The sequence below is a fragment of the Carettochelys insculpta genome, chromosome 1 (genome assembly GCF_033958435.1).
Source record: "Carettochelys insculpta isolate YL-2023 chromosome 1, ASM3395843v1, whole genome shotgun sequence".
NCBI lineage: Eukaryota > Metazoa > Chordata > Testudines > Carettochelyidae > Carettochelys > Carettochelys insculpta.
The window spans coordinates 232812802-232838706 of NC_134137.1; the positions used below are offsets into that span (position 1 = coordinate 232812802).

The 25905-nt window shown below is 48.2% G+C and overlaps 1 protein-coding gene across 1 annotated transcript in view; it reads left to right on the forward strand.

Annotated features, from left to right (window-relative positions):
* The window catches only part of LOC142012722 (scavenger receptor cysteine-rich type 1 protein M130-like), a 60643-nt gene that overhangs the window by 30389 nt on the left and 4349 nt on the right, over positions 1-25905 (forward strand). The window contains 10 exon segments of the mRNA XM_074993475.1: positions 2-316; positions 2899-3216; positions 10986-11114; positions 14800-15111; positions 18318-18368; positions 18455-18769; positions 19128-19163; positions 19535-19672; positions 20847-20927; positions 25372-25455. Of these exon segments, the coding sequence (XP_074849576.1) occupies positions 2-316; positions 2899-3216; positions 10986-11114; positions 14800-15111; positions 18318-18368; positions 18455-18769; positions 19128-19163; positions 19535-19672; positions 20847-20927; positions 25372-25455 (1779 nt within the window).

The window sequence follows — 25905 nt, forward strand, 5'->3', positions numbered from 1 at the left end:
GGCCACACGGTCTTCCGGCTGGTGAACGGCAGCAGAGAGTGCTCAGGGAGGGTGGAGATCCAGCTTTTCGGTGACTGGGGAACCCTGTGTGACTCAGGCTGGGATCTCTCTGACGCCAACGTTCTCTGTCATCAGCTTGACTGTGGAGTAGCTGTATCAACCCCCGGAGGAGGGTATTTTGGGAGTGGAAAGGGCTCTGTTTGGACAGACACATTTCACTGTAAAGGGACTGAATCGTTTTTGAGAGATTGCCCTGTGACCGCCCTGGGGGCCTCTCCATGCCCACACGGGAATCATGCCAGTGTGATTTGCTCAGGTAAGTGCAAGAGAAATGCTGATTAATGACACCTGTCCTTCAGTTTGTGATACAGGGAGAGGAAGAAGGATCTAAGATCCAGGATTATACGTTAAAATAATAGTAAATTGGAGATACACATCTCCTAGAACTGGAAGGGACCTTGGGAGGTCATCTAGTTCAGTCCCCCACCCTCTTGGCAGGACCAAGCACCATCCCTGACATCTATTTGCCCCAATCCCAAAATGGTCTCCTCGAGGATTGAACTCGCAATCCCGGGTTTAGCATAAGCCCATTACTCAATGAGAGGAAAAAACGTTAACAGAAAATATAGAAATAGCATCGGTGCTTAATGACTTTTTTGCTTCAGTTTTCATCAAGAAATTTGGTGGCAACTGGATGCCCGATATAATGAATGTCAATGAAAATGAGGTAGAATCAGAGGCTAACATAGGGAAAGAACAAATTTAAGATCACTTAGACAAGTGGATGGCTTCAAGTCAGCAGGGCACGATAAATTGCAACCTAGAACATTCAAGGAGACAACTGAGGAGATATCTGAGCCATTAATTATTATCTTTGTAAAGTCATGGAAGATGGAAGAGATTCCAGCATACTGGAAAAGGGCAAATTTATAATCCCAGTTTATAAACCCAGGGAAATACAGACCACTTATCTAAACGAATGTACCCAGAAAGAACAAAGCAAATAATTAAGCAATCAGTTGCAAACCCCTAGAATGTAATAAAGCAGTAAGTACCAGTCAACAAGAATATGTCAAGAACAAATTGCATCAAACCAGCCTGATAATTTTCTTTGTTAGGGTAACAGGCCTTGAGGATGAGGGAAAGCAGTAGGTGTGGTAAGTTTCAACTTTAGTGAGGCTTTTGAAACTGTCTCGTGTGAACGACTTCTAAATAAACAGGGAAATACAACGTAGATGGAGCTACGACAATGTGAGCGCATAACTGGTTGGAAAACCATTCCTTTTTCTAATGGGAAGAAGGATTCTTTCAAAGATGGGGTTTACTTTCGAAAGAGCAGTGTCTACACTGCTTTTCTTCTTTCAAAAGAGGACTATGCAAATGAGGTGCCAGATAAGTAAATCTGAAGCTCATTTTCATTTTCGATTTCCCTCATTTGCATGCCTATTTGGAAAGAGGACTGCAAGGGTAGACGAACCTGAAGAGGGAAGACTGAGGAGGACATAAGAGCTATTTTTTTTACATGAAGAAGGGTGCTTTCAACAGTGGGGCTTTCTTTCAAAGGAACCCCATCTACATGGCTATTCTGCATTTTGAAAGCAGCACTTTTGACACAGTGAGTGGCCATGATTTTGTAAATGAGGTGTTGAATATTCATACCAGCACCTCGTGAGCATTTTCGATCTGCTGCATTTACATGCCTCTTCCAAAAGGGAGGGGCAATGTAGACATGGCTCGTAAGTACCAAAAAGTGCCACTGTGGCTTAACAAGCAGGTAAAAGAAGAATTGAGACATGAAAAGGCATTGTTTTAAAGTGGAAGTTAAATCCCAGAGGAGGAAATAGTAAGAAGAACAGCAAGCCAAAATCTCAAAAAGTAATAGGAAAATATTTCTGAGACCATCACAAGAAGGAAGCTTGCTAAACCACCAGTGGGGCCACTGGACAATTGAGATGCTAAGGGAGCACTCAAAGATGATAAGGCCATTGTGGGGAAAATAAACTGATTCTTTGCTTTGGTCTTTTGGTTTGACAAAGTTCTGGCTGGGATGATTTAGTTAGGGTTGATCTTGCCTTGGTCAGGGGGCTGGACTCAATGACCTCCTGCGGTCTCTTCCAGACCTAGCATTCTATGATTAGCGTGTTCCTGCAACCTCTCTCCCAGCCAGATCCCAAATACCCACCCCAGCCTGGTCCTGCACCCTCCCTCCTACTCAGGCTCTGTATCTGCTCCCTGTCTATCCCCCTCCCACACATTGAAGCTCAAATCTCCCATTTTTTGTCCTACTTCAGGCACCCAGAAGAGTTAATCTGGCCTGGGGAAAGCCCAAAACCACAGTCTCCTCTTCTCCACCCCCCTGCCTATAGGGCTGGACCATAAGGCGAGAGAGGTGTCTCAGTCAGTGGGTACATCAGAGAAGTTTTTTTTTTTTGCTTCTCACTTTTATGTGACATCTCCCCACTTGATTTTTCTGTGGGCTGGTGGCCCCCATCCCAAAAAAGTTACCCCATCCCTGCTGTAAATTTTTCTTTTCGTATATTTCTATGGTCCATTAAATATGACCAAGACATGCATCTCACAGTGGTTCTGAATAGTGGTAAGTTGTGTGCTTTCTGTATTTCCATTACCCCTTATGTATAAATTCCTTACAGAACTTGTGTTCAGTGTAGTGAGTTTGTCAGACCTGAGGAAGAAGTTTCAAATGACTGGGAAGACTTTTCCAAGGGAGCTCTGTGTCACACGCATTAGGGCCACACATGATAACGCCCTCCTCGTGACAGATGCAGATGCCTGTACTGATGCATTGTCTTCAATATGGATAATTTTATTTGTGGAGCTGTTATAAAGTGCGTATAATTGCTAATACGCCCAGTGTATTTCCCTCTCTCCTGAGCCCAGGTCGCTCGGAGTCGCTCAGGCTGAGGAACGGAGAGAGCCAGTGCGACGGCAGAGTGGAGATTTCCCTCGGTGGTGTGTGGAGCCGAGTGCTGGATGACCAGTGGGACATGACCGATGCCAGCGTGGTGTGCAGGGAGCTCCAGTGCGGAGTCGCTGAGAAAGCTTATAACCCCCCTAAGTCTGAGCGGGGAACAGGTCCTGTGGGGCTGAGAAGGGTCCAGTGTGTTGGGGATGAGACTCGTCTGACTCTCTGCAACAACTCAGTGTCTGAGACAGCCCAGGCAGGAATTGCTGAGGATGTCGGTGTTGTTTGCTCAGGTGAGTTACTGTGAAAATCGTACAAACATCCTGTGCTCGTTCAGTAGGAACATGACCCACAACCGACCTTCTTGTGCTGATCTCTTACATAGAGAGGGATCTGAGATTCGTATTATTGACCATCGTCAGTAAAAGTATGTTTGTTATACGCAGCAACTACATTATAAGTACATCAAGGATTGTGTCAGTGCAACGCATCAATGCTGCCTCCTTGTGCTTCCAGCCTGTGCACTGAATGAGGCAAGGGGCTTGTGAAAGAGATAGCATACGATCATAGCTTCTACGTCTGTATTATAAAGCCCAAAATAAGGTTGCACTAGGAAATGCAAATCTACACAGTCCCTGCTCTTCGGAAAGAATGGGCCAGGGATCAAACAATCTGGTGCCACGAGGACAGCTTTTTCGGAAGAGGGGCCCACGGAATGTCTACACGTCCTTTTTTTTTTCAAAGAATTTTTCAGGAGAAGGCGCTCCTCCTCATCCAGGAGAGAGGCAGGGCTGCCAGAAAAAGTGCTGCTGTCTTTCACTTTCAGATCGGAAGAGCACGGTTTGCGGGAAGACACTTGGCGAGGTCTTTCAGAAAAGGCCCAGGTTTTTTTCAAAAGAACTTGCGAGTGTACACACAGCCGAGGAGATTAAGTCAAATTTATAAACTATGCGTCTACATGTGGGTGCTCTAATGTCAGTTTTAAGTGGCTCTAATGTCAACTTTGTAATGCTGACTTCCCCCCTCAGTAACTCGAGAGGTGAAATTTGCAAAGTTGAACTATACAGGTGGAACTTCAGTGTTATTAAGATCACTTCTTTTTAGCCTTTAAACTATCCCCCAATGCCCCTCGAGGTGTCCTTTCTGGTCATCGCTCCACCCCCGCTTCTCTCCAGGTGTGCAGGAAGTATGAAACAAACTCCGGCATTCTGAGTTCATAGTTTTATGATCAGCGTGTCAATCGCAACTAGCCTCTTTACGCAGCCTAAGCACCATGCGCACAGGGGTCTATCCCCTGACCAACCACACCACACGGCCAGCCCAAGCCCACCCCACCACGTGCCAGCAGTGCAGTGCAGAACATGCTTTCCAGACAGCAGCATGTCCTGGCCTGCATGGGGGAAAGGAGCCCCCATGGTAATGATTTTCAGGGCTGTTCCTGGTGGGAAGGCTCCCCCCATGGCAAAGATTTTTGGGGGCTGGCTGGCTCCTGTAAGGCAACACACAATGGGGGAAGGCGTCTCTATTCTGTTTACTGCACTGTGTTAGCAGGTGCCTCAGCTAGCCCTGCCAGCCGCGCATGGGGGACCAGCCCCAGCGGCATCTCTGTGGGCTGGTCCCCTGTCTCCCGAGGGCAAGACAGCACCATGTTAACTGGTTCCAGCTGAGCTTTTGGGGGCCGGCCTCAGCAGCACCAGTGTGGCTGTCCCCACGTCCCCCACCCCCCTGCCCCCACCCAGGCACAATGCTACAGCACTGTCCCTTCCCAAAGTGTATGGCTCAGGGGAGCCGAACAGTCTCCTGTCTGCTGCATATTTTCTGGGGCAAAACAGCTCCCTGCCGAGGTCTGCCCTGCCGTGTGAAAGGTGTTCTTTCACCAGGGTTAAAAATGAGTACCTGTTAACACAGCACAGTCAGCTGGAGCACAGATACCCTCATACGTGGGTAGGACCGACAACACTTTCAAGGGTTCACTTCCCAATTTTTCTGTTGTCCACTACTACTTCCTTAATTTTGCCAGATATCTACTTCTGATGGGCTTCACTGTAAGCAGGTAAACTTACAGGTTTCCTGAAATGTTCATGCATTATTGTGGCCTGAGCACTTTTACCAATCCTTTTGGCTACTTTACAGGTTTTTCATGAGTTCTTTCACCAGGGAAAACTCAGGCACCTGTTAGCAAGGCACAGGCAGCTGAAGCACAGGTGCTCTAAAATGTGGGATTGACAACGCTCTTAAGGGTTTCACTTTAGTTACCTTTAATATCCTCTGCTACTTCCTCCGCTTTGTCAGTCTCCTGCGCTCCAGGCAGATTGGCACACAAATAGCCAGCTCCTTTGGTGACAGCCATCACAGTGTCCTGACTGAGAAGCAGGCTTCAGAAAAATGGATGTTTATTTTCATTGGCAGAGGGGAATGAGGGCAATGCACTCTGTGATGATGACTTCACACATCTGCAACCACATGCGGTGCATTTTTCCCTTTCATACGCTGGCAAAAACAACCCAAAATGCAATGGTGCTACAGAAAGGAGGGGATAGGTGCCCACAATGCACCGCTGGAGCATTTTAACATAGACAATGTAGTGGGGACACACGATGTTGACTTTGTCAACAGGTGCGGACACTACTTCGAATTCATAAGATCTAGTTGTATAAAGTTGACTTTAATAAGCTCAACTTTATTTCCTATTATAGACATAGCCAAAGACTTAGGTGCAAGGAGGCACCAGTCTCTGGCTATGTTGCATGAACTGGGGAAAAAGGCATTCCTACACCAGAGCCCTGGTCTACCTTAGGGAACACAGTTGATCCCAGATGTGCAATTTTAGCCCTGCCATTAGCACAACTAGAATCAATGTATCAGGATTACCTTTATTTCTTGGTGTAGATCAGGAGTTTTTGGTCTCTCACTGATGGCCCTTATTCCATGGCATAGTGTGGAGTAGCAGGGTCGATGGCCAAGCCCAGAGAGATCTATTTTGCAGTGTCTTCACAGAAGGGACAGTATCAAACTCTGGAGGATGGATTGTGGCGTGTCAAACCTGTGGGAAGTATAGACATGCCCTGACTCATGTGCAGAATCTGAGCTGATAAACATGCTCAGAGAATATCTAACTCCATGCAGAACAGCAAAAGGGAGCAGTGGGAGGAAGGAATAGAAAAGCCACTTTTATCCCAATGGCTAGTACACTCACCTAGGATGTGCAAACCTGGTTCCAGACCCTTCTTTCCCGAATGAGGAGCAGGGCTCTGAACAAACATCTCCTGCTCTCAGGTGAGTGCTTTAGACAATAGAATGATTCTTTCTCAGTCCCAATTATATTTAATTAAAGTGAAACAATGTCAATTGGAGAGAGATCCACAACAACATGTTCCACAGCCCAGTGATGCAAGCCCAGTCCTGAGAGGTAATAGATCCCTAGAAATAAGACAGGTAAGGTGCACAACCAACCTTACCTCTGCCCTGTAGTGATACCATATCCTTGCATTTGAGGGTATTAAAGAGTGATATTTGCTGTCGTCAATTCAATTAAATTGATTACTAAGGACACATTAAAATATTTCCTATTTTCCCCTCATAGTGTCAAGGGAATAGGATGTGGCCTGATTTACCCATGACTGAATGTGGTAGTTCAGGGATTTACCACTCCTCAGAAACGGAGTGGATCAGAAAGCAGAATTCCCATTCTCCAGGAAACTGGGAAATTTTGATTTTTCACTCTCCAAATTGAAAGAGAAATTTGAAATTTCCCAGAAGCAAAAACTCCAAAATCACGTTTCAGAAAAATTGAAACATTTTCTTTTGACTGCACTGCCTTGACTCTTATGTTTATTGTAAATGTAATATGAGATAATGTATCACAAAAATATAAATATGATAAAATGAAATTAAATCATCATCATTGTCAAAATGATACATTTTGATCATTTCAATCTCAGATTTGAACCGAATCAATAGCACTGTTGCAAGTTTGTCAAATCTTCATTTTCAAATGGAAAATTTTTCTGTCACAAATTCAGTTATATCTCTGCAGAACCATATTGGGTAACACTCTCCTCTCCCCAGTTCTCCCACAAGATGTCTCGAATGAGGCAGCCCAGAATAAACAGCTCTTTCTTGCAGCCGTATTGTATTGCAGACTCAGATCTATTTTATTTTCCCTTTTTGTCAACCGGTCTCTTTCGCTTTCGCTCCTTCTCAGCTGATCTCAATGATTCTGAGGGCTTCATATTATTTTTCCCAGACATATTCACTTTCATTTTCCAAAACTGAATCTCATTTTGATATAGTGTCATCAGGATGTAAGAACAATTCCCCTTTAACATCAGTGGGAACTTATACTTAAAAGTTAATGGTATATAATGGAGCCTTATATTTTTGTTATGACACCCCACTTTTCAATAGTCACTGTCTCTCACAGTTGTATCTAATGTGTGGCTTTCACTAAACACAACACTGCCCTTTTATCATTACATTTAGTATTCTGAAGCTGATCCCACCCTAGGCAAAATCACATCTGGGTGAATGCTGAATGCCTGATTTTGTGAGAAACTTTACCAACTAGTTTGTTGAAAGGAGACGTTATTATGTCGAATGTATTCTTATTGATGTGACAGGTATCAGAAGGCAGTAAAAGGTACTTAGCTTGACATATCTGTAAATCTGAGCTGCTAGTGGCTTATGCTTCCATTGGATTCAGGATGGGCATATCTATTACAGGACAGCACTAAACTGGAGCACTAGTCTTTTTACATATTTGTTAAAATAAATTAGTGCCATATTTGCTTTCCTCTAATCGTCCAGCACCTCCAGTTCTTCAGCACTTACAAACATAATTATGAATGTTCAAGCAAATGTGTGAGTTGTTAATTCCTTAGTTATTTCAAAATAGTGCCACTGTGCATGGGCAGAGTCTGTTATTCTGAAGTAATTGGCCTTCACAGGCCTGCCTCAGCTGCAGACTTGACCACTCGTGGCTCAGCTGTGGCCAACTCTACTGCTCATCCCCCTCTGCGGAGCCTTTAAAGAGCCAGCCACAGGCAGAAGAGCTGGAGGCACACGGCCTGTCCTGGAGCCCTGAGCTGCAGGGCAGCCAGAGGGAACCGTGAGCCAGGCGAAAGCTGCTCCCATGGCAGCCAGTGCACTGGGACACAGGCGAGCACCACCCTGGACCCATGTGGAGATCTTGGTCCTCACAGAGCTGTGGTGAGAGTCGAGCACTCTCCAGGATCTCCCCAGCAGGTGCTGGAGTGCTGAGATCGACAGCCGGATCACCACGGGACTGGCAGAGGAGAGGCAAACCTGGACCCTGGAGCAGAGCTGCCTCAGAATTACGGTGCTGTGCCAGGACAACTACGAGGCCTGGGAGGAGTCCAGACACTATTATGAGCAGCTGGATGCCATCCTGGGAGGAGGTGGAGGGCCCATGGCACTGTCCCCGCCGAAGTTGTGGAGTTCGACCAGGACATGCCCATCACCTTAAGGGTGTCCTAGGACAGCAATGGGGAGGAAGAGGAGGATCAGGAGGAGGACAGCTACACCACTATGCCTGCCAGCCAGGATGTCCTGCTGACACCAGAGCTGGTCCCCAACTCCCAGGATGTCCCCCCCGGATCCCAGTGAGAACATTTCAGGTGAGTTAGACAGTTTTCCCTTACACCTAGGGGGAAGATGATGGCTTGGGAGAGGGTGCGGCCCACACAGCCTGGGGGTTGCAGAACAGCCTGGCCATCTGTCGACATGTGGCCTATCAGATCAGAGCAATCAGCTCCAGGATGCTCCCACATGGTGACCTCACCATCCCTCTCACAAAGTTCCTGCAGTGGTCTGCCTAATTCCAGCCTCTGTGGTAGGACACCTTTCCATGACAAGCCTCCACTCAGGTGTCTGGGGTCAATGACCCACACAGAAGTGCCACTTATGACCCAGGACTGGGCTTGCGCTCAAGCAGCAGTTGCTCCCAGTGTAGCATGGTGCTGCGGTGGGAGATAGATGTTGTGCAGGGGAAGCTACAGTGGGGGAGGCAGAGAAGGGGAACCCAATGACCCTCTCCCCAGCAAGAGGCATCTGCGGCTCACACACATCCTCCAGTACTCCCCTCTAAGGGGCACAGATAAGAGTCCTCCCTGTGCGGAGCACAGCGAGTCTGGACCCAGGGTGTGTGGGACTGGGGCAGAGAGCAAACCATCCAGTCCTTCCTCCCACCTTCAGGTCCACGGCCTGGCTGGCATGTTCCTGTATCTGCTCATCTCTGGGGCAAGGATGTCACAATGCTCTTCTAGGACATCCGAATCGCTGCTAGACAGTGGCCGCTGTCTGGGCAACATATGGCCACATTTGAAGCACATCACCAGCATCTGTGGCATGAACCTTGGTGTTGGCTCAGGGATTGGGGCTGGGCATCATACTTGGAGTCTCCCGTGACGACAGCCCTCCTAACTTTTCTTTGCAGTTGGGCCAGCTGCAAGTCTGGCACATTTACCCCCACCCCAATGTCATCCACCCATCTGTGTGGGATCGGCAGGAAGAAAAGTTCTTAGGATGACCATCTCTGTGAGCAGACGGCCTGCCTGCGGACCATCACAGAGGGCATGAAGGAGGAGAGGATGGAATGTCAAGCAGACCAGGAGCACCACAGGGCTGTCTGGGATCCCCCAATGTGCCAGCAGGACACCATGGCTGCAGCAAGGCAGTGCCTGGTGTACTGCATGGAGTGGGCCACTGGCCATGTCCTCCCCCTCCCCCCAGCCTTCCCCTCCCAGGCTCCACAGGGCCTGCTGAAGTCTCCAACGACAGGACGTCAGGATGCCCTGGGCCGCTGCAGCCTCTCCACTTCCAGCCCCATCTCTGAGCCGTCTCTTCCTTCCTGTACTCTAGGTTCCCATTCCCTTCCCTCGCCTTTTGTATGTTCCCCCAGGAAATAATCCATTGTTTTCCAGAAAGTGTTCTTGTTTGTTGTGTGTGTTGTGGGGAGAGCAGAGGAAGGGACAGGTGGGGGATGGCACATAGAGGAAAGCAGGGGCTCCTTGTGCAGTGTGGGGCAGAGGGGGAGGAGTGATTGTGAGATGGCCATTCAGAGCAGTTTTACTGAACTAACAGCCAGGGGAAGTACCCACCCTGGTGCCCTCCCCAGTGTGTTTCCAAGGGCTCTAATCCAAACTAGGCTGTATTGCGTGTGGACACACAATTTCTGAATAATTTTTGCTGATTATGAGGCTCCCCTGGGCTGTTTCTACCCATGCCACTTGTTGCGGAATCGGCATGCTAAGGAACAGTCCAGAAGATGCTAATAAGCTACGGATGTACATTTCCTTCTAAGAGAAGCCTGGGGGCCTCGCTTCTACGTGGCTCTTTTGGAGGCCGGAAGAGCTTCTTCTGGACTCTGAATCATGTGAGCATATGCTAATGAGGTGCCACAAATTTACATCTATGCCTCATTAGCATCTTCTGGGCTGTTCATTAGCCTGCTGATTCCAGAACAAGTGGCATGTGTAGAAATGGCCCTGTCGCGGGGAAGTGATTCCGGAATAGCTTATTTCAGAATAACAACTCCAGAATCAATGTATATGTGAAAAGGTTTGAGCTTTTAAGGCACAAGTGACTCCACAAATCCACAAACTGTCAGCTATTTCTTTCTCTTAGGTAAGTCAGATGCTCAGAACTAAGTATTATCCCGGCATGCCCTTTTAAGATCTCTACTATGCCTTAATTTCTTTCTAACCCTGCTGACTTCATCTCTTTATGTTTGTTATTTAAAGACAGACTTTGAAAAGCATTTCAATATTTCAGCCTTGACAGTAGCATCAATGATTTGTGTGGAAGCTATTCAATTATCATTATATTGCCTATTACCTGTTGGGATTTATCCTTGTAGGGAGCAGGCAGATCAGACTGGTGAATGGAGCGGGTCGCTGTGCCGGGAGAGTGGAGATTTATTACAACGGAATTTGGGGGACAGTCTGTGATGATGCCTGGGACCTGCCAGACTCCGATGTGGCTTGCAAACAGCTGGGATGTGGACACGCCATCAATGCCACTGTCTCTGCTCATTATGGACAAGGATCTGGGCAGATCTGGCTGGACGATGTGAAGTGCACTGGGAATGAATCTGAGCTCTGGGAGTGTCCTTCCAGGGGCTGGGGCCAGCACAACTGCAGACACAAAGAGGATGCGGGAGTTCTCTGCTCAGGTCTGCTCTGTGAATGATCTCATGAGCTTGGTTGCCAGGGGATTTGCAGAAATATGGTGGTACTAGAGGAGGGTGGAGAGTATAACAGAAAGTTTCTCTCTCTTTCTCTGTCTTTCTTCCCAACCGACCTACCTGCAATGGTCACTTTTAAGAAATCTACATTGACAATAGCTAATCATAGAATCCTGAGCCTGGAAGGGACGTTGTAGAGTCCAGCCCCCTGCCTAAAGCAGGATCAACCCTAACTAAATTATCCCAGCCAGGACATTGCCCACCTGGGGAAACCTCTTGGGATGGAGATTCCCCCACCTCCTTCAGGAATGCATTCCAGTGTTTCACTGGCCTCCTGGTGAAACAATTTTTCCTTATATCTAACCCACACCTCCCCTCTGTAACTTTAGACCATTGCTCCTTTTTCTGCCATCAGTCACAACTGAGAACAGCCTCTCTTCATCCTCTTTAGAGTCCCTCTTCAGGGAGATGAAGGCTACTATCAAATTCCCCCTCACTTCTCTCTTCTGCAAACTAAATAAGGCCACACCCCTCAGCCTATCCTTGTAGGTCATGTGCTTCAGCCCCCTAATCATTTTCAATGCCCTCCACTGGACCCTCTCCAATGCATCCACATCCTTTCTATATGGGGGGCACAGAACTGGATGCTATACTGCAGATGGGGCCTCACCAATGTCAAATAGAAGAGAATAATAACTTCTCTAGGTCTTCTGGAAATGCTCTGCCTAATGCACCCCAATATACCATTAGCTTTCTTGGCTCACATCCATCCTCTCATCCACTGTAATCCCCAAGTCCTTTTCTACTACACTGCCACTTAGCCAGTCATCCGCAGCCTGTAACAATGCTTGGGATTCTCCCATCCCAAGTGCAGGACTCTGCACTTTTCCTTGTTGAACCTCATCAGATTTCTTTTGGCCCAATCCTCCAATTTACTTAGGTCACTCTGGACCCTATTCCTACCCTCCAACATACCTACCTGTCCCCCTAGCTTAGTGTTGTCCACAGATTTGCTGAGGGTGCAATCCACTCCCTCATTCAGGTCATTAATAAAGATGTTGCAAATTACTGGCCCTAGAAGTGATCCTTGGGGATCTCCACCTGAAATTGACTGCCAGATCTTGAGCCATTGATCACTACCCATTGGACCAGGTTGTCTAGCCAGCTTTCTATCCACACTACAGTCCAATCAAATTTATCCAATCCCTACTTCTGGAACTCATGGGCAAGAATATTGTGGGAGACTGTATCGAAAGCTTTGCTAAACTAAGGGTATATCACGTGCGTTGACCTCCCCATGTCCACGAGTTTTCAAAAATGACGGCCAAAGGCTCTGCAATGACATTTGCCAATCCCCTCAGTACCCTTGGTTGCATTAAATCTGGACCCATGGATTTGTGTATGTCTAGCTTTCCTAAATAGCTCTTAACCTGTTCTTTTCCCAGCAAGGGCTGCCCACGTCCTTCCCGTATTGCATTGCCTCATGCAGTAGCCTGAGAGCTGACCTTGTCTGCGAAAAAAGAGGCACGAGGTTATCTCTGTCAGCCAGTAATGGCCCCACTCCATCCCTGACCACCCTCTTATTGTTAACACGCCTGAAGGAACATTTCTTGTTACCCTTCACATCCCTTGCTAGTTGCAGCTCCAATTGTGAATTTGTCTGCCTGATTACTCCCCTGTATTCTTGAGCAATACAATAATCCCTCAAAATGCACTGTTTTGAGTTGTGCTTAACTCACATGAATGTGAGCTAAGTGCAACTTAAACTCTGGCTCCTCACCAGCCCTGGCTCAACACACCCCCGGCCCGTGCGGCCCCTATTCACACTCCCGCATGGGCAGCTGTGGCTCACCCACCTCCTCACGTGGCTCTAGCTCACCCGCCCCCCGCCAATATCCAGCTCCGGCTCACCCCCACACAGCATCTGGCTCTGGATCTGGCTCACCCACACCACATCTGGCTCCGGCTCCGGTTCCAGCTCCCCCACCTTGCCTGCCTCTGGCTCCCTCCACTCTGCGCCCAGCCCCAGCTCACCCTCCCCCATGCCCAGCTCCTTCCCACGCCTGGCACTGGCTCCCCCCCCTTATCATACCCAGCTCTGGGTCCCCGCCACCACCACTATGGCTCACACCCCACCCACATCTTCGGCTCACCCCCCTGCACATCCCTGGCTCACGCCCACACTGCACAGCTCCAGCTCAACCCCCCAAAGGGCTGTGTGACCCCCACTCACCACCCCACTGACCCCCCCCCAGCCCTAACCCACCCCAGGCTTAAAACCCCTGCCCCTTCCCATGGCCCCAGCCCACCGCCAGGCTGAATCCTCTCCAAATGCCTCTGTGATCCCAAGAATTACCTTTCAAAAAGACCTTCAGGTGTTTCTGCTGCTTCCCCAGCTGCAGAACATGCATTCCACCCAGGGAAAAAAGCTGCCCCCCAACTTACATGAAATTCGAGTTCCATGAGGATGTGTGGGAATGCAACCCTCACGTAACTCGAGGGACTACTGTATATTTATACTCCTCCTTAGTCATCTGTCCAAGTTTCCACTTCTTATATGCATCCTTTTTTGAGTTTAAGCTCCCAAGGATTTCCCTGGCAAGTCAAGCTTGTTGCCCACCATATTTGCTTTTCATTGGCTACGTCTACACGTGAATGCTACATCGAAATAGCTTATCTCAACCCCTCAGCTGATGGCCGCCATGGCGCACCCCACAATTTCGATGTTGCGGGATGTGCAACGACTACACGGTCCCTACTTCGACGTTGAACGTCGAAGTAGGGTGCTATTCCTATCCCCTCATGGGGTTAGCGGCTTCGACGTCTCACCCCTTAACGTCGATGTTAACATCGAAATAGCACCTAACACATGTAGCCGTGACGGGTGCTATTTCGAAGTTAGTGCCGCTACTTCGAAGTAGCGTGCACGTGTACACACGGCTTTACTGAGCAACAGGATGGTTTGCTCCTATCCCTTGAATAAGACCTATTTAAAATACCGTCCATTCTCCTGGACTTCTTTCTCTTCGTTTTAGCTTCCCAGGGGACCCTGCCCATGTTAGTCCACTCTTCTGCAATCAAGGGTCTGTATTTTACAGCTCACCTTTCTTCCTTTTGTCAGGATCCTGAAATCCACCATCTCATGATTGCTGCAGCCCGGGTTGCTGCCCACTTCTATTTCTCCTAGTAGTTCTTCCCTCTTTGTAAGCAGCAGATGAAGTTGTGCACGGCCCCTGGCTGGTTCCTTCAGCACTTGTACCAGAAAGTTGTCCCCACCCTTCTCCAAAAACTTCCTGGGTTGTCTGTGTGCTGCTGTATTGGTCTCCCAACAAATGACAGGGTGAGTAACGTCCCCCATGAGACTTTAAGAAGACCAAAGGGTTCCTAAAATATTGCATTGTTTCCTTACCTTTAGGACATGGATTAAGTTCTGAACCCTGGGTACCTCTATATATAACTGTAGATGCATAGTTCATTTTAAATAACAGTTCCTTGCTAATATTTCTGTCATTGGTCTCCAGAAGGGTCTCTCTGACTCATGAAATGAATATTGTTTCTACAGAAGAAGGTGCAGGCTTGCTAGCGATCTCAGGGATTCAATCTTCAAACCACATTGAGGTTCACAATCAGAAAACATCACAACCAGTTCGCCAACTTCCGTGTTTCATTCTAGGGCTGATGGATCTGAGACTGGTGAATGGCAGTGCATGTACAGGGCGTCTGGAAGTTTTCTACAATGGGATGTGGGGCAGCATTTGCAACAGTCCTATGGATGCAGTCACCAGAGCACTTATCTGCAAACACTTGGACTGTGGAGAGAGTGGAACTCTTTTAAGTGATTCACCATACGGAACAGGCTCTGGCCCCCGCTGGGTGGATGGGATTCGATGCGAGAAGCATCACAGCTCTCTGTGGCAATGCCAGTCAGCCCCATGGAGTCAGGAGTCATGTAGTGCCAGAGAAGAAACCCACATATCTTGTGAAGGTAAATCATATATATTATTTTTGCTGTGTCTGTCTGGACAATGTTCTATTATGTTCCCCCCCTCCCCGCACTGTGCCAGCCCCAGCCCCTCCCTCTGGACAGTGCAGGGCCTGGCCTAGTCCCCCAACACTCCCCTCCACTGTGCTAGCCTCACGCCTCCCCCGAGCGGGGCAGGGACCGGCCCATTCCCCCGACAGAACCCCCCAAGCCATGCCAGCCCCACCCTTCCTCAGATAGCGCAGGGCCCGCCTCAGCCCCCAAAGGAGCCCCCCACACTGTGCCAGCCCGCCCCCGCCCCTAGTCAGCACAGGGCCCAGCCCATACACTTGGGATGTGTATTACAAGTTTCTGTCTAGAACTTTCTTCCAGCCCAGTGGCTGCTTGCAAGTGGAGCTGCAGCCAGGCCTCTAGTTGTAAATGATTTGTGCTAAATAAATACTCAAAAGAGAAATCTAACTCACTGAGAGGTTTTGAGGCAGTGGTGGTGTTGTACATTGTCACTCTCTTTTGTGACATGCAGAGTTCAATTCTTTTAGCACAGCAATGGTACAAGCTTATTTTCAGTGTCCGTGGTCACAGACAGCGGAATGTAGTCGTAGAATCCGAGGGCTGGAAGAGACCTGAGGAGGTCATAGAGTCCAGCCCCCTGCGTAATGCAGGACCAACCAGATTAAAAAGCTATTTTCACTCAGAAACCTTCTCCTCATGTAGGTACCTAAACACTGTTAACAAAGCCTTGCATAGCCATTTTCAGTAAGCAGTGCTTCCTTCTCCACTTCAAGAGCTGCCAAAATGGGGATCAGAACCCTGCTCTCTCCTGTGGTAAACACAAGTGTCACCCAGGCACGAACACTGCTTTCCACAAAGCACTATTGTTCCCATGTTATAGGTGGGGAACAGACATAAAACTGTCCCAAGGAGCCTGGATTATGATGAGGAACTGGCTGCAAATCAATTGTGTTTAAGCCAATGTTTTAACCACTTGACCCCCTTTTTTGACTTGTTGGCTTCCATGGGTATTGGATCAGTCTCCTGGGGAGATCCATTGAGAGTCATCCAGTGAAGAACATCAGTGTTGTGTCTTTATGGTTAAACAATTTCCTGGGGATAATAATCAGAGGTCTGGGTTGTCAGGTTCAATAGATCCATATCTGAAGTATTATTTATATTACTGTAACACCTAAAGTCTCCAAAGGCCCCGTATAAACACAGACTTGAGAGAGACATTGATATAAAAAGTTGTAACCGGGTGGTCCCCCACCCTGGGCGATAAGGCATTAAAACAGCCCTGAGAGAAATCTGGGGCCAGGAGACAATCAGAAAAAGGCTGAAGGGAGCCAATCAGGACCCAATAGGAAGAGCTGCTGGACAGACAGAGCTCACTCTCACACCAGCAGGAGAGGGACGGAGTTGCCTACTTGCAGGGATACCGTGGACGGAGATTTGCTGGAAAGGCAGTGCGAGCCAGGGAGGCTCTGGCCTGAACAAACCCCAGAGTGAGGCTCAGCCACAGGGGCCCATGAAAGTGCAAGGGCAGCAGAGGAGAAGTCAGGGGAAGAATAGGCAGCAGGTCCAACCTCTCCCCGCCCCACCGACTGCCAATAATGAGTTCCCAATCCAGAGTGCAGTTTGTCTCTGTGGGGAGAGGCCAGATGATGAATGACAGGGGGTCACTGAAACAAGGTAACTGGGTTCCCCCAGGGAGGGAGAAGACCAGATGTGGCTGCCACCAGAAGGGCAGTACCCAGCGTACGGGGTACTGCAGTCCGGGAGGAACACGGAGCCTGACACAAGGTGGTGGAGACTTTAAATGGAGGTCAGTAACGGGCAAGAAAGTCGCAGCCAGCAGAGGGTGCGCTAAGACTGAAGAAGGAATTCCCAGACGGACCAGCAGAGGGATCAGTGGTGGTGAGCCATGGCCGGCTACACCAGTTTACAGCGGTGACAGACGGGGCACGTGGGAGGAGAAGCAGATGTATGTGGGGCTGAAGTAACTCGCCCAAGGTGTCACAAGAGATTGAGGGCGCAGACACAGGTCTTAGAAGAAAACAGGTCTAAGTCCTGGTCTAGGACCATCACCAGCACCAATACACTGCCTAAGAGCATGGGAACACACAGACCTGGAGCTCCTATGCAGCCCCTTCTGGATATTAAAATTCCTCTTTAACTGGTTCTCCCAGCAACCAGGGTGTGTTTCAGTTCATGTGTCTCTTACAGTCCAGTCTCCATGCAGGGATTCAGGAATGTTGCATGAGTGGAGACTCCAGGCTGGTCCACGCTAAAAAATGATGTCATCCCATTGAATTTGTGCAGGATGTGAAAAATCCACACTCCTGAGTGATATCATTAATCATGTCAATAGCATTAGGTTTGCGCAGAGCTGCTAATGGCAGGTTTGGGGGCAGTTATCCCCAGGCCTGGATGCTGCCACAGCGACTTTGGCTGTGGCAATGGCCACAACTCTGGGACCCTTGGAAGTGTCCCAGCAGTGCTGCTCCCACTGCATGCAGCTGTGTGTGTGTGTGTGTGTGTGTGTGAGTGTGTAGGAAGCAACACTAAGGTCTGGGCGGTGCTGAGGGCTGACTGCATTTGGCCCTGCCGCTTCCTGAGTACAGAGCCAGGCGCCCCTCCCACCATGCTCCGCGGCGGCTGTCGGCACTGCTGGGTGGGGGATATGGATTACCTGCACTAAGCTCCCCTCCCCCTGTGTCTATACTGACATAGAGAGCTGTGCCATAGAAATCCCTAGATATACTATCCTGCCAACTACATAAAGACAAATGCATGTCAGCAGGGAACTGATCACAGTCTCCCGAATCCAGAGGATCATGAAAATAGCCAACTGGTCACAGTGAACCGCAGGAATACAAAATTGAGATCTGCATCGTCATCTGCAAAAATGATCCTTGGATATGTGTATCCACATCTGTGGGTGCAAAGCAGATATCCACACGTTTGCAGGGTTCTAGATCCAAAATTTGTATCCACATCCGCATTTGTGTCCGCAAAAATGAGCTGCCGACACCCACGTCCACATCTGCACACACTCATTGATTTGCAGGGCCCTAATTATTCTAAGTGCTCAGATTTAACTTTAGGCCAATTTATAGTGTTGGTATTACAGGTTTAAAATACCTACAAACCCTGCTCTGTCTTTATGTACATATGCTGTGTCGTCAATTCACTTCCCCGTTTTATCTCCACAGGAAAGAAAGGGATATCTTTTGCTGAATGCCCAAACTCTACAAGCTGCACAGGTATCTCTGTCTCTTTGTGTCTCCTCCTCAGTCCCTAAGGACTTTCCCAGCTGTCTCACTAACATGTGAGGTTTCTGCATTTCCAGACCAGGAGAAGCTGCGCCTCGTGGGAGGAGAGGACAGGTGCTCGGGCAGAGTGGAGGTTTGGTACCGTGGCTCGTGGGGAACAGTTTGTGATGACTCCTGGGACATGGTGGATGCTCACGTTGTGTGTAAACAACTGGGCTGTGGCGCTGCCGTGTGTGCTCCAGGCAAGGCTTCATTCGGTGCGGGGACTGGTCCCATCTGGGTGGAGAAAGTGAACTGCAAAGGGACAGAGTTGTCTCTCTGGGACTGTCCTGCCATGCCCTGGGGTGCGAGCATCTGTGGTCATCAGGAGGATGCTGCTGTGAATTGCTCGGGTGAGTGACAGGAGATGTTTCGACTTCATTATATAAGTTTTAAGGGAGAGCAGTTGTCAGAGCACCTGACAGAGCAAACCTATAGACGAGGCCTCCTTTTTCTTTCATGGAGGTAGACAATGGATGGGATGGGATGGAACCGTTTTTGATTTGGACGTGCTGTGACATCAGATCATGTTGCTTCCTTTACCCAGCACAGGCGAGGCCATTGAGCCTGTGCTGCTCTGAGGAAGGGATAATGGGATAATGGGTGAAATGAAGGTGATGTGCAGAGGCACACGGGGAGTAAAATGAACAATCGCGTTAACGGCTCATCTCCTCGCCCACACTCCAACTCTCCTGCCTTTTCCCCTTGCAGGTGTGACGTTGACGACAGCTGCGCTGGCTAAAACAGGTAACATTCTCTGCCAAATGGAGGGTTAAATTGTCCTGGAGCCAGGGTCAGAGAGCGATGAGCTGGAACCCCCCAGCCTGAGCGAATGAGCTGCATTACACAGAGTGTGAAATCTAAGGGGTGAGTGACTCTCCAGTGGGAGTCGCAGGGGGTGCTGAGCAGGTCAGTTGTTGCCCTTTGGCTCGAGCTGAGAACACCTGCAGGGCCATGATTTAAACAGCAGCCTGTGGGCGATGCGCAGGCCCCACCCCCACCCCCACATCCCAGCTGGTTACTTTGCTTCCTCGTGGTTCAATAAGAGACTGGGGAGCTTCTCTGGGTTCCCCTGACTTTGACAGGATAACGTCTCCCTATTACCCATTTCCTTCCAGATCTTCCCAGCCACCGTCCAAGCGAGAGTGGGAGAGTAACGGTGCCTGTCATCATCTGCATTATCCTGGGGGTCCTGCTTTGCGTGGTCATAATCATTCTGGGCATGCAGGTGCAAAGGGCCAGGGCCCAGCGCAGAGGTGCGTCCTCGGGGGGGGGGTCACTTTGTGAAATGCTTCTGGGGTAGCTGTAGCTGAGGAGAGGAGTATGGGCAGAACTGTACGGGGACCTCAGATCCGTGCTTAATCCAGTCTTATATAACACAGGCTGAACCTCTCTAATGCAGACTTTTCTCATCTGGCAACATCCATAATCCGGCATGATTTTAATTAGCCGGGTGGACCACTTATCATGGGAGTGGTCAGGTTTCGCACAGTCCCATAAAGTTTGTTTCCAGCCCCGGGTCTTGGCTCTCAGTGTTCTGTGCTGTTATTTAGCTGTAATTTACCCCGAGATGTCTTCCAACAGCCCAGTAAGCAGTGAAAGTGTTGGTAATGCTGCTAGATGTAGACAATATTGTCTTCCTGGGGTCTAGCAAATTATCTCATCTGATACTGGTCAGGTCCCGGGGGGTACAAGATTAGAGATGTTCAACCTCTAGTATCATAGATGATCTGGCTGTAGAAATGACCAAGAGAACATAACACTTTTAGATGATACTAACTTGATGCATTTGAGGGCAGTGGTGACACAGAAATAACATATAGAGGATTAGAGGGACTGTAAATATTGGCCCAAAAGACAGATCACATTTGGGAAAGTACAAGAAAGGGGGTGTGAAGGAGGACACTGAAGAGAGAGATTCAGGAGAAGGGAGGATTTGAAGAAGAAATGCTGGGAAAGAGTTTGGGTGATAATCGCCAAAAATCAAAGACAATTCAAGGATTTGTTAGTTTCACTTGTTTTTTAAACAATTGCAAAAACTTTGGCTAGTTACTGGCTAGGGACTGTGGGTATTATGCATACAAGCACGAAGTATATACCTGCAAGTGCTTTTGTGCGAAGAGCTGTAAACGCCCGTTTGGGAGAGTAATTATTTCAGATAATACCAGGGAGAGTAAAAGGAGTAATGAGATTAACGTATAGAGGTATATTTCAGACTAACTATGAACAGAGACTTGGGACCGTGAAGTAGCCATGGTCTCCGTCTCCTGCCAATTGAAATTTAGGCTGGACAAAGCACTGGGAACATACATTTTTTTTCCTTAGTCCTGCACTGACCTCAGGTTGTGGGGCTGGATGATCTAATTGGGATTCCCAGCTGTCACTTGTATCACCCTGGGCAAACTCTGTTCTTTTTTTTTTGTCTTCCAGGTGCCACAATATCCTCAGATCCTGTGTATGAGGACATTGATTATAACCTGATGAGAGAGAAATAGAAGTTGGGTCGTGCAGGTCTGTGGGGCTCTTATTTTTGGAAATAGTTTTATTTCCATCTTAAGACCATGATCTACAGCTAGATTTCCTCAGCCACCTGCCCCCTGAACTATTGACTGCTGTGGAGTCTGGGTCTATGGAGAAACCAGTTCGTGGAGTCATGTAAATGCAGTAATGGATTACCCAGACGGCCAACAAGCTGTGTGCCCAGGGGCCCTGGACAATTGAGGGGGTCCCAGAAAAAAGAGTTAGCCCATGCCCTTACCAACTTTGTCAGCCACTCGCACTGTGGTGCAGGGTTGTGGAATGCGGGCGAGCCTCACTGAGAGTGCCTGCTCAATGCTCCAGTCAGGAAACCATGGCAGCCCTCCATCCTGACCCTGTTTCCCAGCAGGGGCACCAGGAGGTGGGCAGGGGACGGCAGGTATAAGAAGTCGGGAGGGGCCCTCACTTTCTCTGCCCCAGGACCCCACAAAATGGAAATCTGCCTTTGTGTGAGCCCCCTTCCCCACCTCGGCCCTAGTCACACAACCAGCAGTCCCAGCTGAACATCCTGCGGCCTTGGAGTGGAACTAAGGTGGGGCGGGAAGTGACTGCTCTTGGTACCAGGCTATGGCGTCATTTGAAAACTGCTGGAGCAGGGGATGTTTTGTGCTCCTCACCCACCACAGCTGCTGGGATCAGAGATCAGCCCAGGAGATGGGGGAAACTTGAGCCATGGCCCTTTGTACCATTTTGATGCAATGTTGATCAGCTGGGAGCATGCTGCTCTCAGTCTGGGAGTTTGCACAGCTCTCTGAGCATTTCCCATTGGCTGCACGTTGTGGTCCGAGCAGGGGTGTGGCCCAATTGATCAACAAGGTGGAGGAGGGGGAGTATTTTGTTTTAAGAAGTGGTGTTATCCATACAACTTATGTTTCTGTGCCTACTCTGCCTCGTAAGTTCTTGGGGCACAATATGGGTCTTCCACCACTACCCATCCTCGTGGTACTCAGAGCATAAGAAACCAAACTTTACCCTTCTGAGTGCTCAGCGCTAACACCTATTCTTGGTGGACTCAGGACATTGTAATACTTAGCAACAAATCAACAGAGTACACAGAGCAAGCATTTTACTCTCCTCTTCTGTTAAAACAGATAGACATCTCCTCATGGCCAGTCAGGGTGTTGTCATCTGTGCTCTGGCTTCTGCACTGTCTGGTCCTGCAGGGTTAAAAGGTCCCAGTAACTTTGCTCTGGGGCTGTATCCCAGAGTTAAGTTCCCACAAGCTTGTCTTTTGAGCTGCATTGTATAGTGTGACAAAGCTTTCTTCACCTTTGTGGCTCCTGTGCTTTCAGGCGGAGCGTTTGTCTCTCAGGCTCATGGCAGTCTTCAGTTTAGACACCTTCCCGGGGATCACAAACTTGCCCTTGCCTTTCCCTGCACTTTTCCAAATTAGTCCTTCCCCTGTGGTGTGTCCCACTCTCTGAATCAACTTTCTCTCTGTCATGGCATATAGGAGATTAGGGAATGGGGGTCGGGGGGAACCCAGGCCTACCCTCATCTCTGGGTTACATCTCAGGAACCCTGACAGCACCTGTCTATAATATTCCCAGTATCAGCTGCATGACAGCTACAATTCTCTGCAGCCCTTCCCGGCACCTGCTTTACTGCAGGCTTTTTGTCCTGGTACATGACGGCATTTGTCCCTCCCAGACCCTCCACAGAGACTTCTGTCCCCTGCTCTTTGCACTCAGTTAGCTAGTGGAAAGGTGCTTTTAAACAGTACCAGGAAGTTCTTAATTGGCTCCAGGTGTCTTGATTAGCCTGTCTTAATTAGTCCTGGAAAACCTCTGATTGTTCTGGATTAGCCCTTTTTATTTGATCACAGGAGAAGAAACCTATTTAATCTGGAGCTAATGCACTTTCCTTCTGCCACTCTCCTGCTGCCTTCTGGCCTGACTCTACCATCTGCGTTGCTATGACAGCTTTTGCGTTGGTGTTGTATGAGGAAATGGAAAAGTTGTAGGGACAGGGACCTCCTGGTTACCCTTGTATTCTTCTCTTTGGTGCTCTGTAAGCCCTGAAGGAGTGCATAGTTGTTCACAAGGATAAATTGTTGGCCCAGGAGGTAGTAACACAGCATTTCCATGCCCCACTTAATGGGGAGAAATTCCCCTTTGACTGCTACATATTTCTGTTCTCTCAGCAGGAGTTTTGTGTGAAGGTAGAGGACCAGGTGTTCTTTGTCCCTGGCCATCTATGATGGGACAGCTACCAATCCCACCTTGGATATGTCTGTCTGAGAATTAATTCTTTGTTAAAACTGGAGCAATAGGCACAGGATTTCTGCAGAGGGCTAGTCACAGATCTGTGAATGCTTTCTCCACTGCATCAGTCCACTTAGCCATACCACGATTCCAGGCTTTTATCAGAGATGCTGGGAGAGATGCTCTGGGGGCAAAGTGGGAGATGAGTCATTGGTAGTGTCCTACCATACCAGGAATGTTTGGATTTCCTTTTTCCCAATTGAGCCAGGGCCAATTTTCAATAGCCTCAGGCTTGTTCAGTCAAGGATTGACCATGTCCCTTCCTATGACGTAGTCAAGGTATTTAGCTTCAGCTCGCCCCATAGCACATGCAGCCAGCTTGGCTCTAAGGATGGCCCACATTAGGGTATCCAGTTCCACTTCCACCTTTTCCAAGTGATCTCCCATAGCTGGTACGGGGGCACAGGAGCTTATCCATGAGAAGCTGGAAGGTGGAAGGTGCCCCATGCAGTCTGAAATGGAGAAGACTATACTGGCCCAAGCACAAGAAAACACAGTTTTTAATTTTGCCTCACTGACCGAGGGGATTTGCCAGGATCCATTTGTTAAATCGCGGGTTAGAAAATGGACATTGAAGAGGCAGTCAACTCACTCAGCAATGCAGAAGATGGGGTATGTGTCAAATTTAGGTACCTCGTTCAGCCAGTGGAAATCATTAGTCGTTTGTAAAGCCTAGGGGTGCCATCGAGTTTAGGCACCAACACAATCAGGCTGGACCATCATTGTGGGTCTCCTTAATGATTCCCAGTTCCAATATTCTCTTCAGATTGGCCTTGATTTCTTCCCTCATTGCTGCTGGGAGCTTGTATGGCCTTAGTGTTACCTTGGCCCACAGATTTCTGAAAATGTGGTGATACGGCTCAGTTGTTCATCCTGCTCTCGTAAGAACACAACCTAGTACTGGTTGATCATCGGAGACACCTCATTCTTTTGGTTTAGTGTTAAATCAAGGGATATCGTCATCAGATGGTGCAGGCTGTCTCTCTGGACCAGGGCCTCTGGACAGCTACACGTGCTTCTTGGGGTTGCCAAGGTTTCAAAAGATTAATGTGACAGATTTGTTTCCAGCATCCCAGCTACCATACCTTGTAGTTTACTTCCCCCACAGTTTCCACCAACTCTTAGAGACCTTCACTTTGGGCCAAGAGTTTGCTTTCTGCCATGTGTAATAAATAATACCATCACCTGATTCCCTTGTTGGAACTGCTGAACTTTTGCCTGGCAGATTTAATGGTTTCACTGGGCCTCCTGCCCCTCTTCCAGATGTTCCCATAGGAACATAGGACCCAGTCACAAGAGTTAAAACAAGGATTTTATTTTACTTAAAACTGAGCTATGCAAAAGTACAAACCAACCATTTGCACTGCACAGTGGTTCACATGAGTGAGCATATGCAGTGTTCCAAGCCCTAACAAAACTAGCTTTGGTCGCTGTGTCAGTTTCTTTACTGAACACTGACAATAGTGTCTCTTGACCATTTAGGCCTGATTTTCATGTGACTGACATGTTTTTTTTCCCTGTAATTCTGATTCAGAAAGGTGTTTAAGAAAAAAAAATGATAATGAATTTTTATTTAATGTCATTTCAGGTTGCTCACTTGCTGGTGTGCAAGAGGTGCACTGCAGATAAGGCACCCTTGGGTTTGCAAGTTAACAGTGAATGCAAAATCTTCCTCCCATAATGACTTAACACTTTGATTTTTTTTCTTGTACCAGTGTTACCCACAATCTGAAAACATCCTTGTCATTCAGGAAACACTTATATCAAAACCTATTGAAATGAGGAATAGTCTGTTAGCATCCAATGTCCACACAGAAAAAGTTTGACTGTTAAATGATGCAGCTTTCTGATAAAATACACGTGTGAGAAATTTTCTATGGCTCTCACTCTTGTATGACCAGCACCAGTCAGACAGAGCAAAAATTGGTTTTGAAATTCTTTCAGTGATTTGCATGGTTTTTTAAAAGACTTTCTGTTAATAGGAATTCTAGTCACAAAGTGCACTGGACTATAGTTTCTCTGCTAGCTGCACTTCAACTGTAAAAAAGCCCCTCTTTGACCATGCCTGGAATATACTGACACTGGAAATCCTACTCTAGGATCATCAGCAAGTGGTCAGTTTAACAGCTCTCACTTGTTTGTTGTCTCTCCAGACTCTACTGCGGTGGATTCAGTGACAAAACAGCAGTATTATAATGGGGACAGCGACGGGGAAACCAATCCCAGATCGGAACAAGGTAAAGGTGTCATACAAAGACAAGGAACCAAAGCTGGATGGAGAAATTAATTCCTAGGCATGTTGTGTAAAGGATTTCCCCTCCATCCCTTTCCTGCACTCTGTTTCTTGGGCCAGCACTGAGTAGATTCATTCTGACAGGATCAGATTTAACTGCTTTCAAAGATTTCCAGTAAACCCTGTGATGGAAACTTGTGAGCAGTACCTGTTCCTTCCTGTGTGAGTTCATATTGTCCTCCCCCAGGGGAGAAGGTGCAAATAACGGAGCCCAGGAATATTCATTTGGCATGGAAAAATCTGAATTTCACATTTGGTGCTTTCCATTAAATACACCCCTGATCTGTGCCTGTGATTTACCCAGCTGCTTCCTTGGTGTGAGCACAAGCCATAATCACAATCTAACCCCTATAAGCTAAGAGTTTAAACAAAGTTTATAGAGTTCAATGGTATC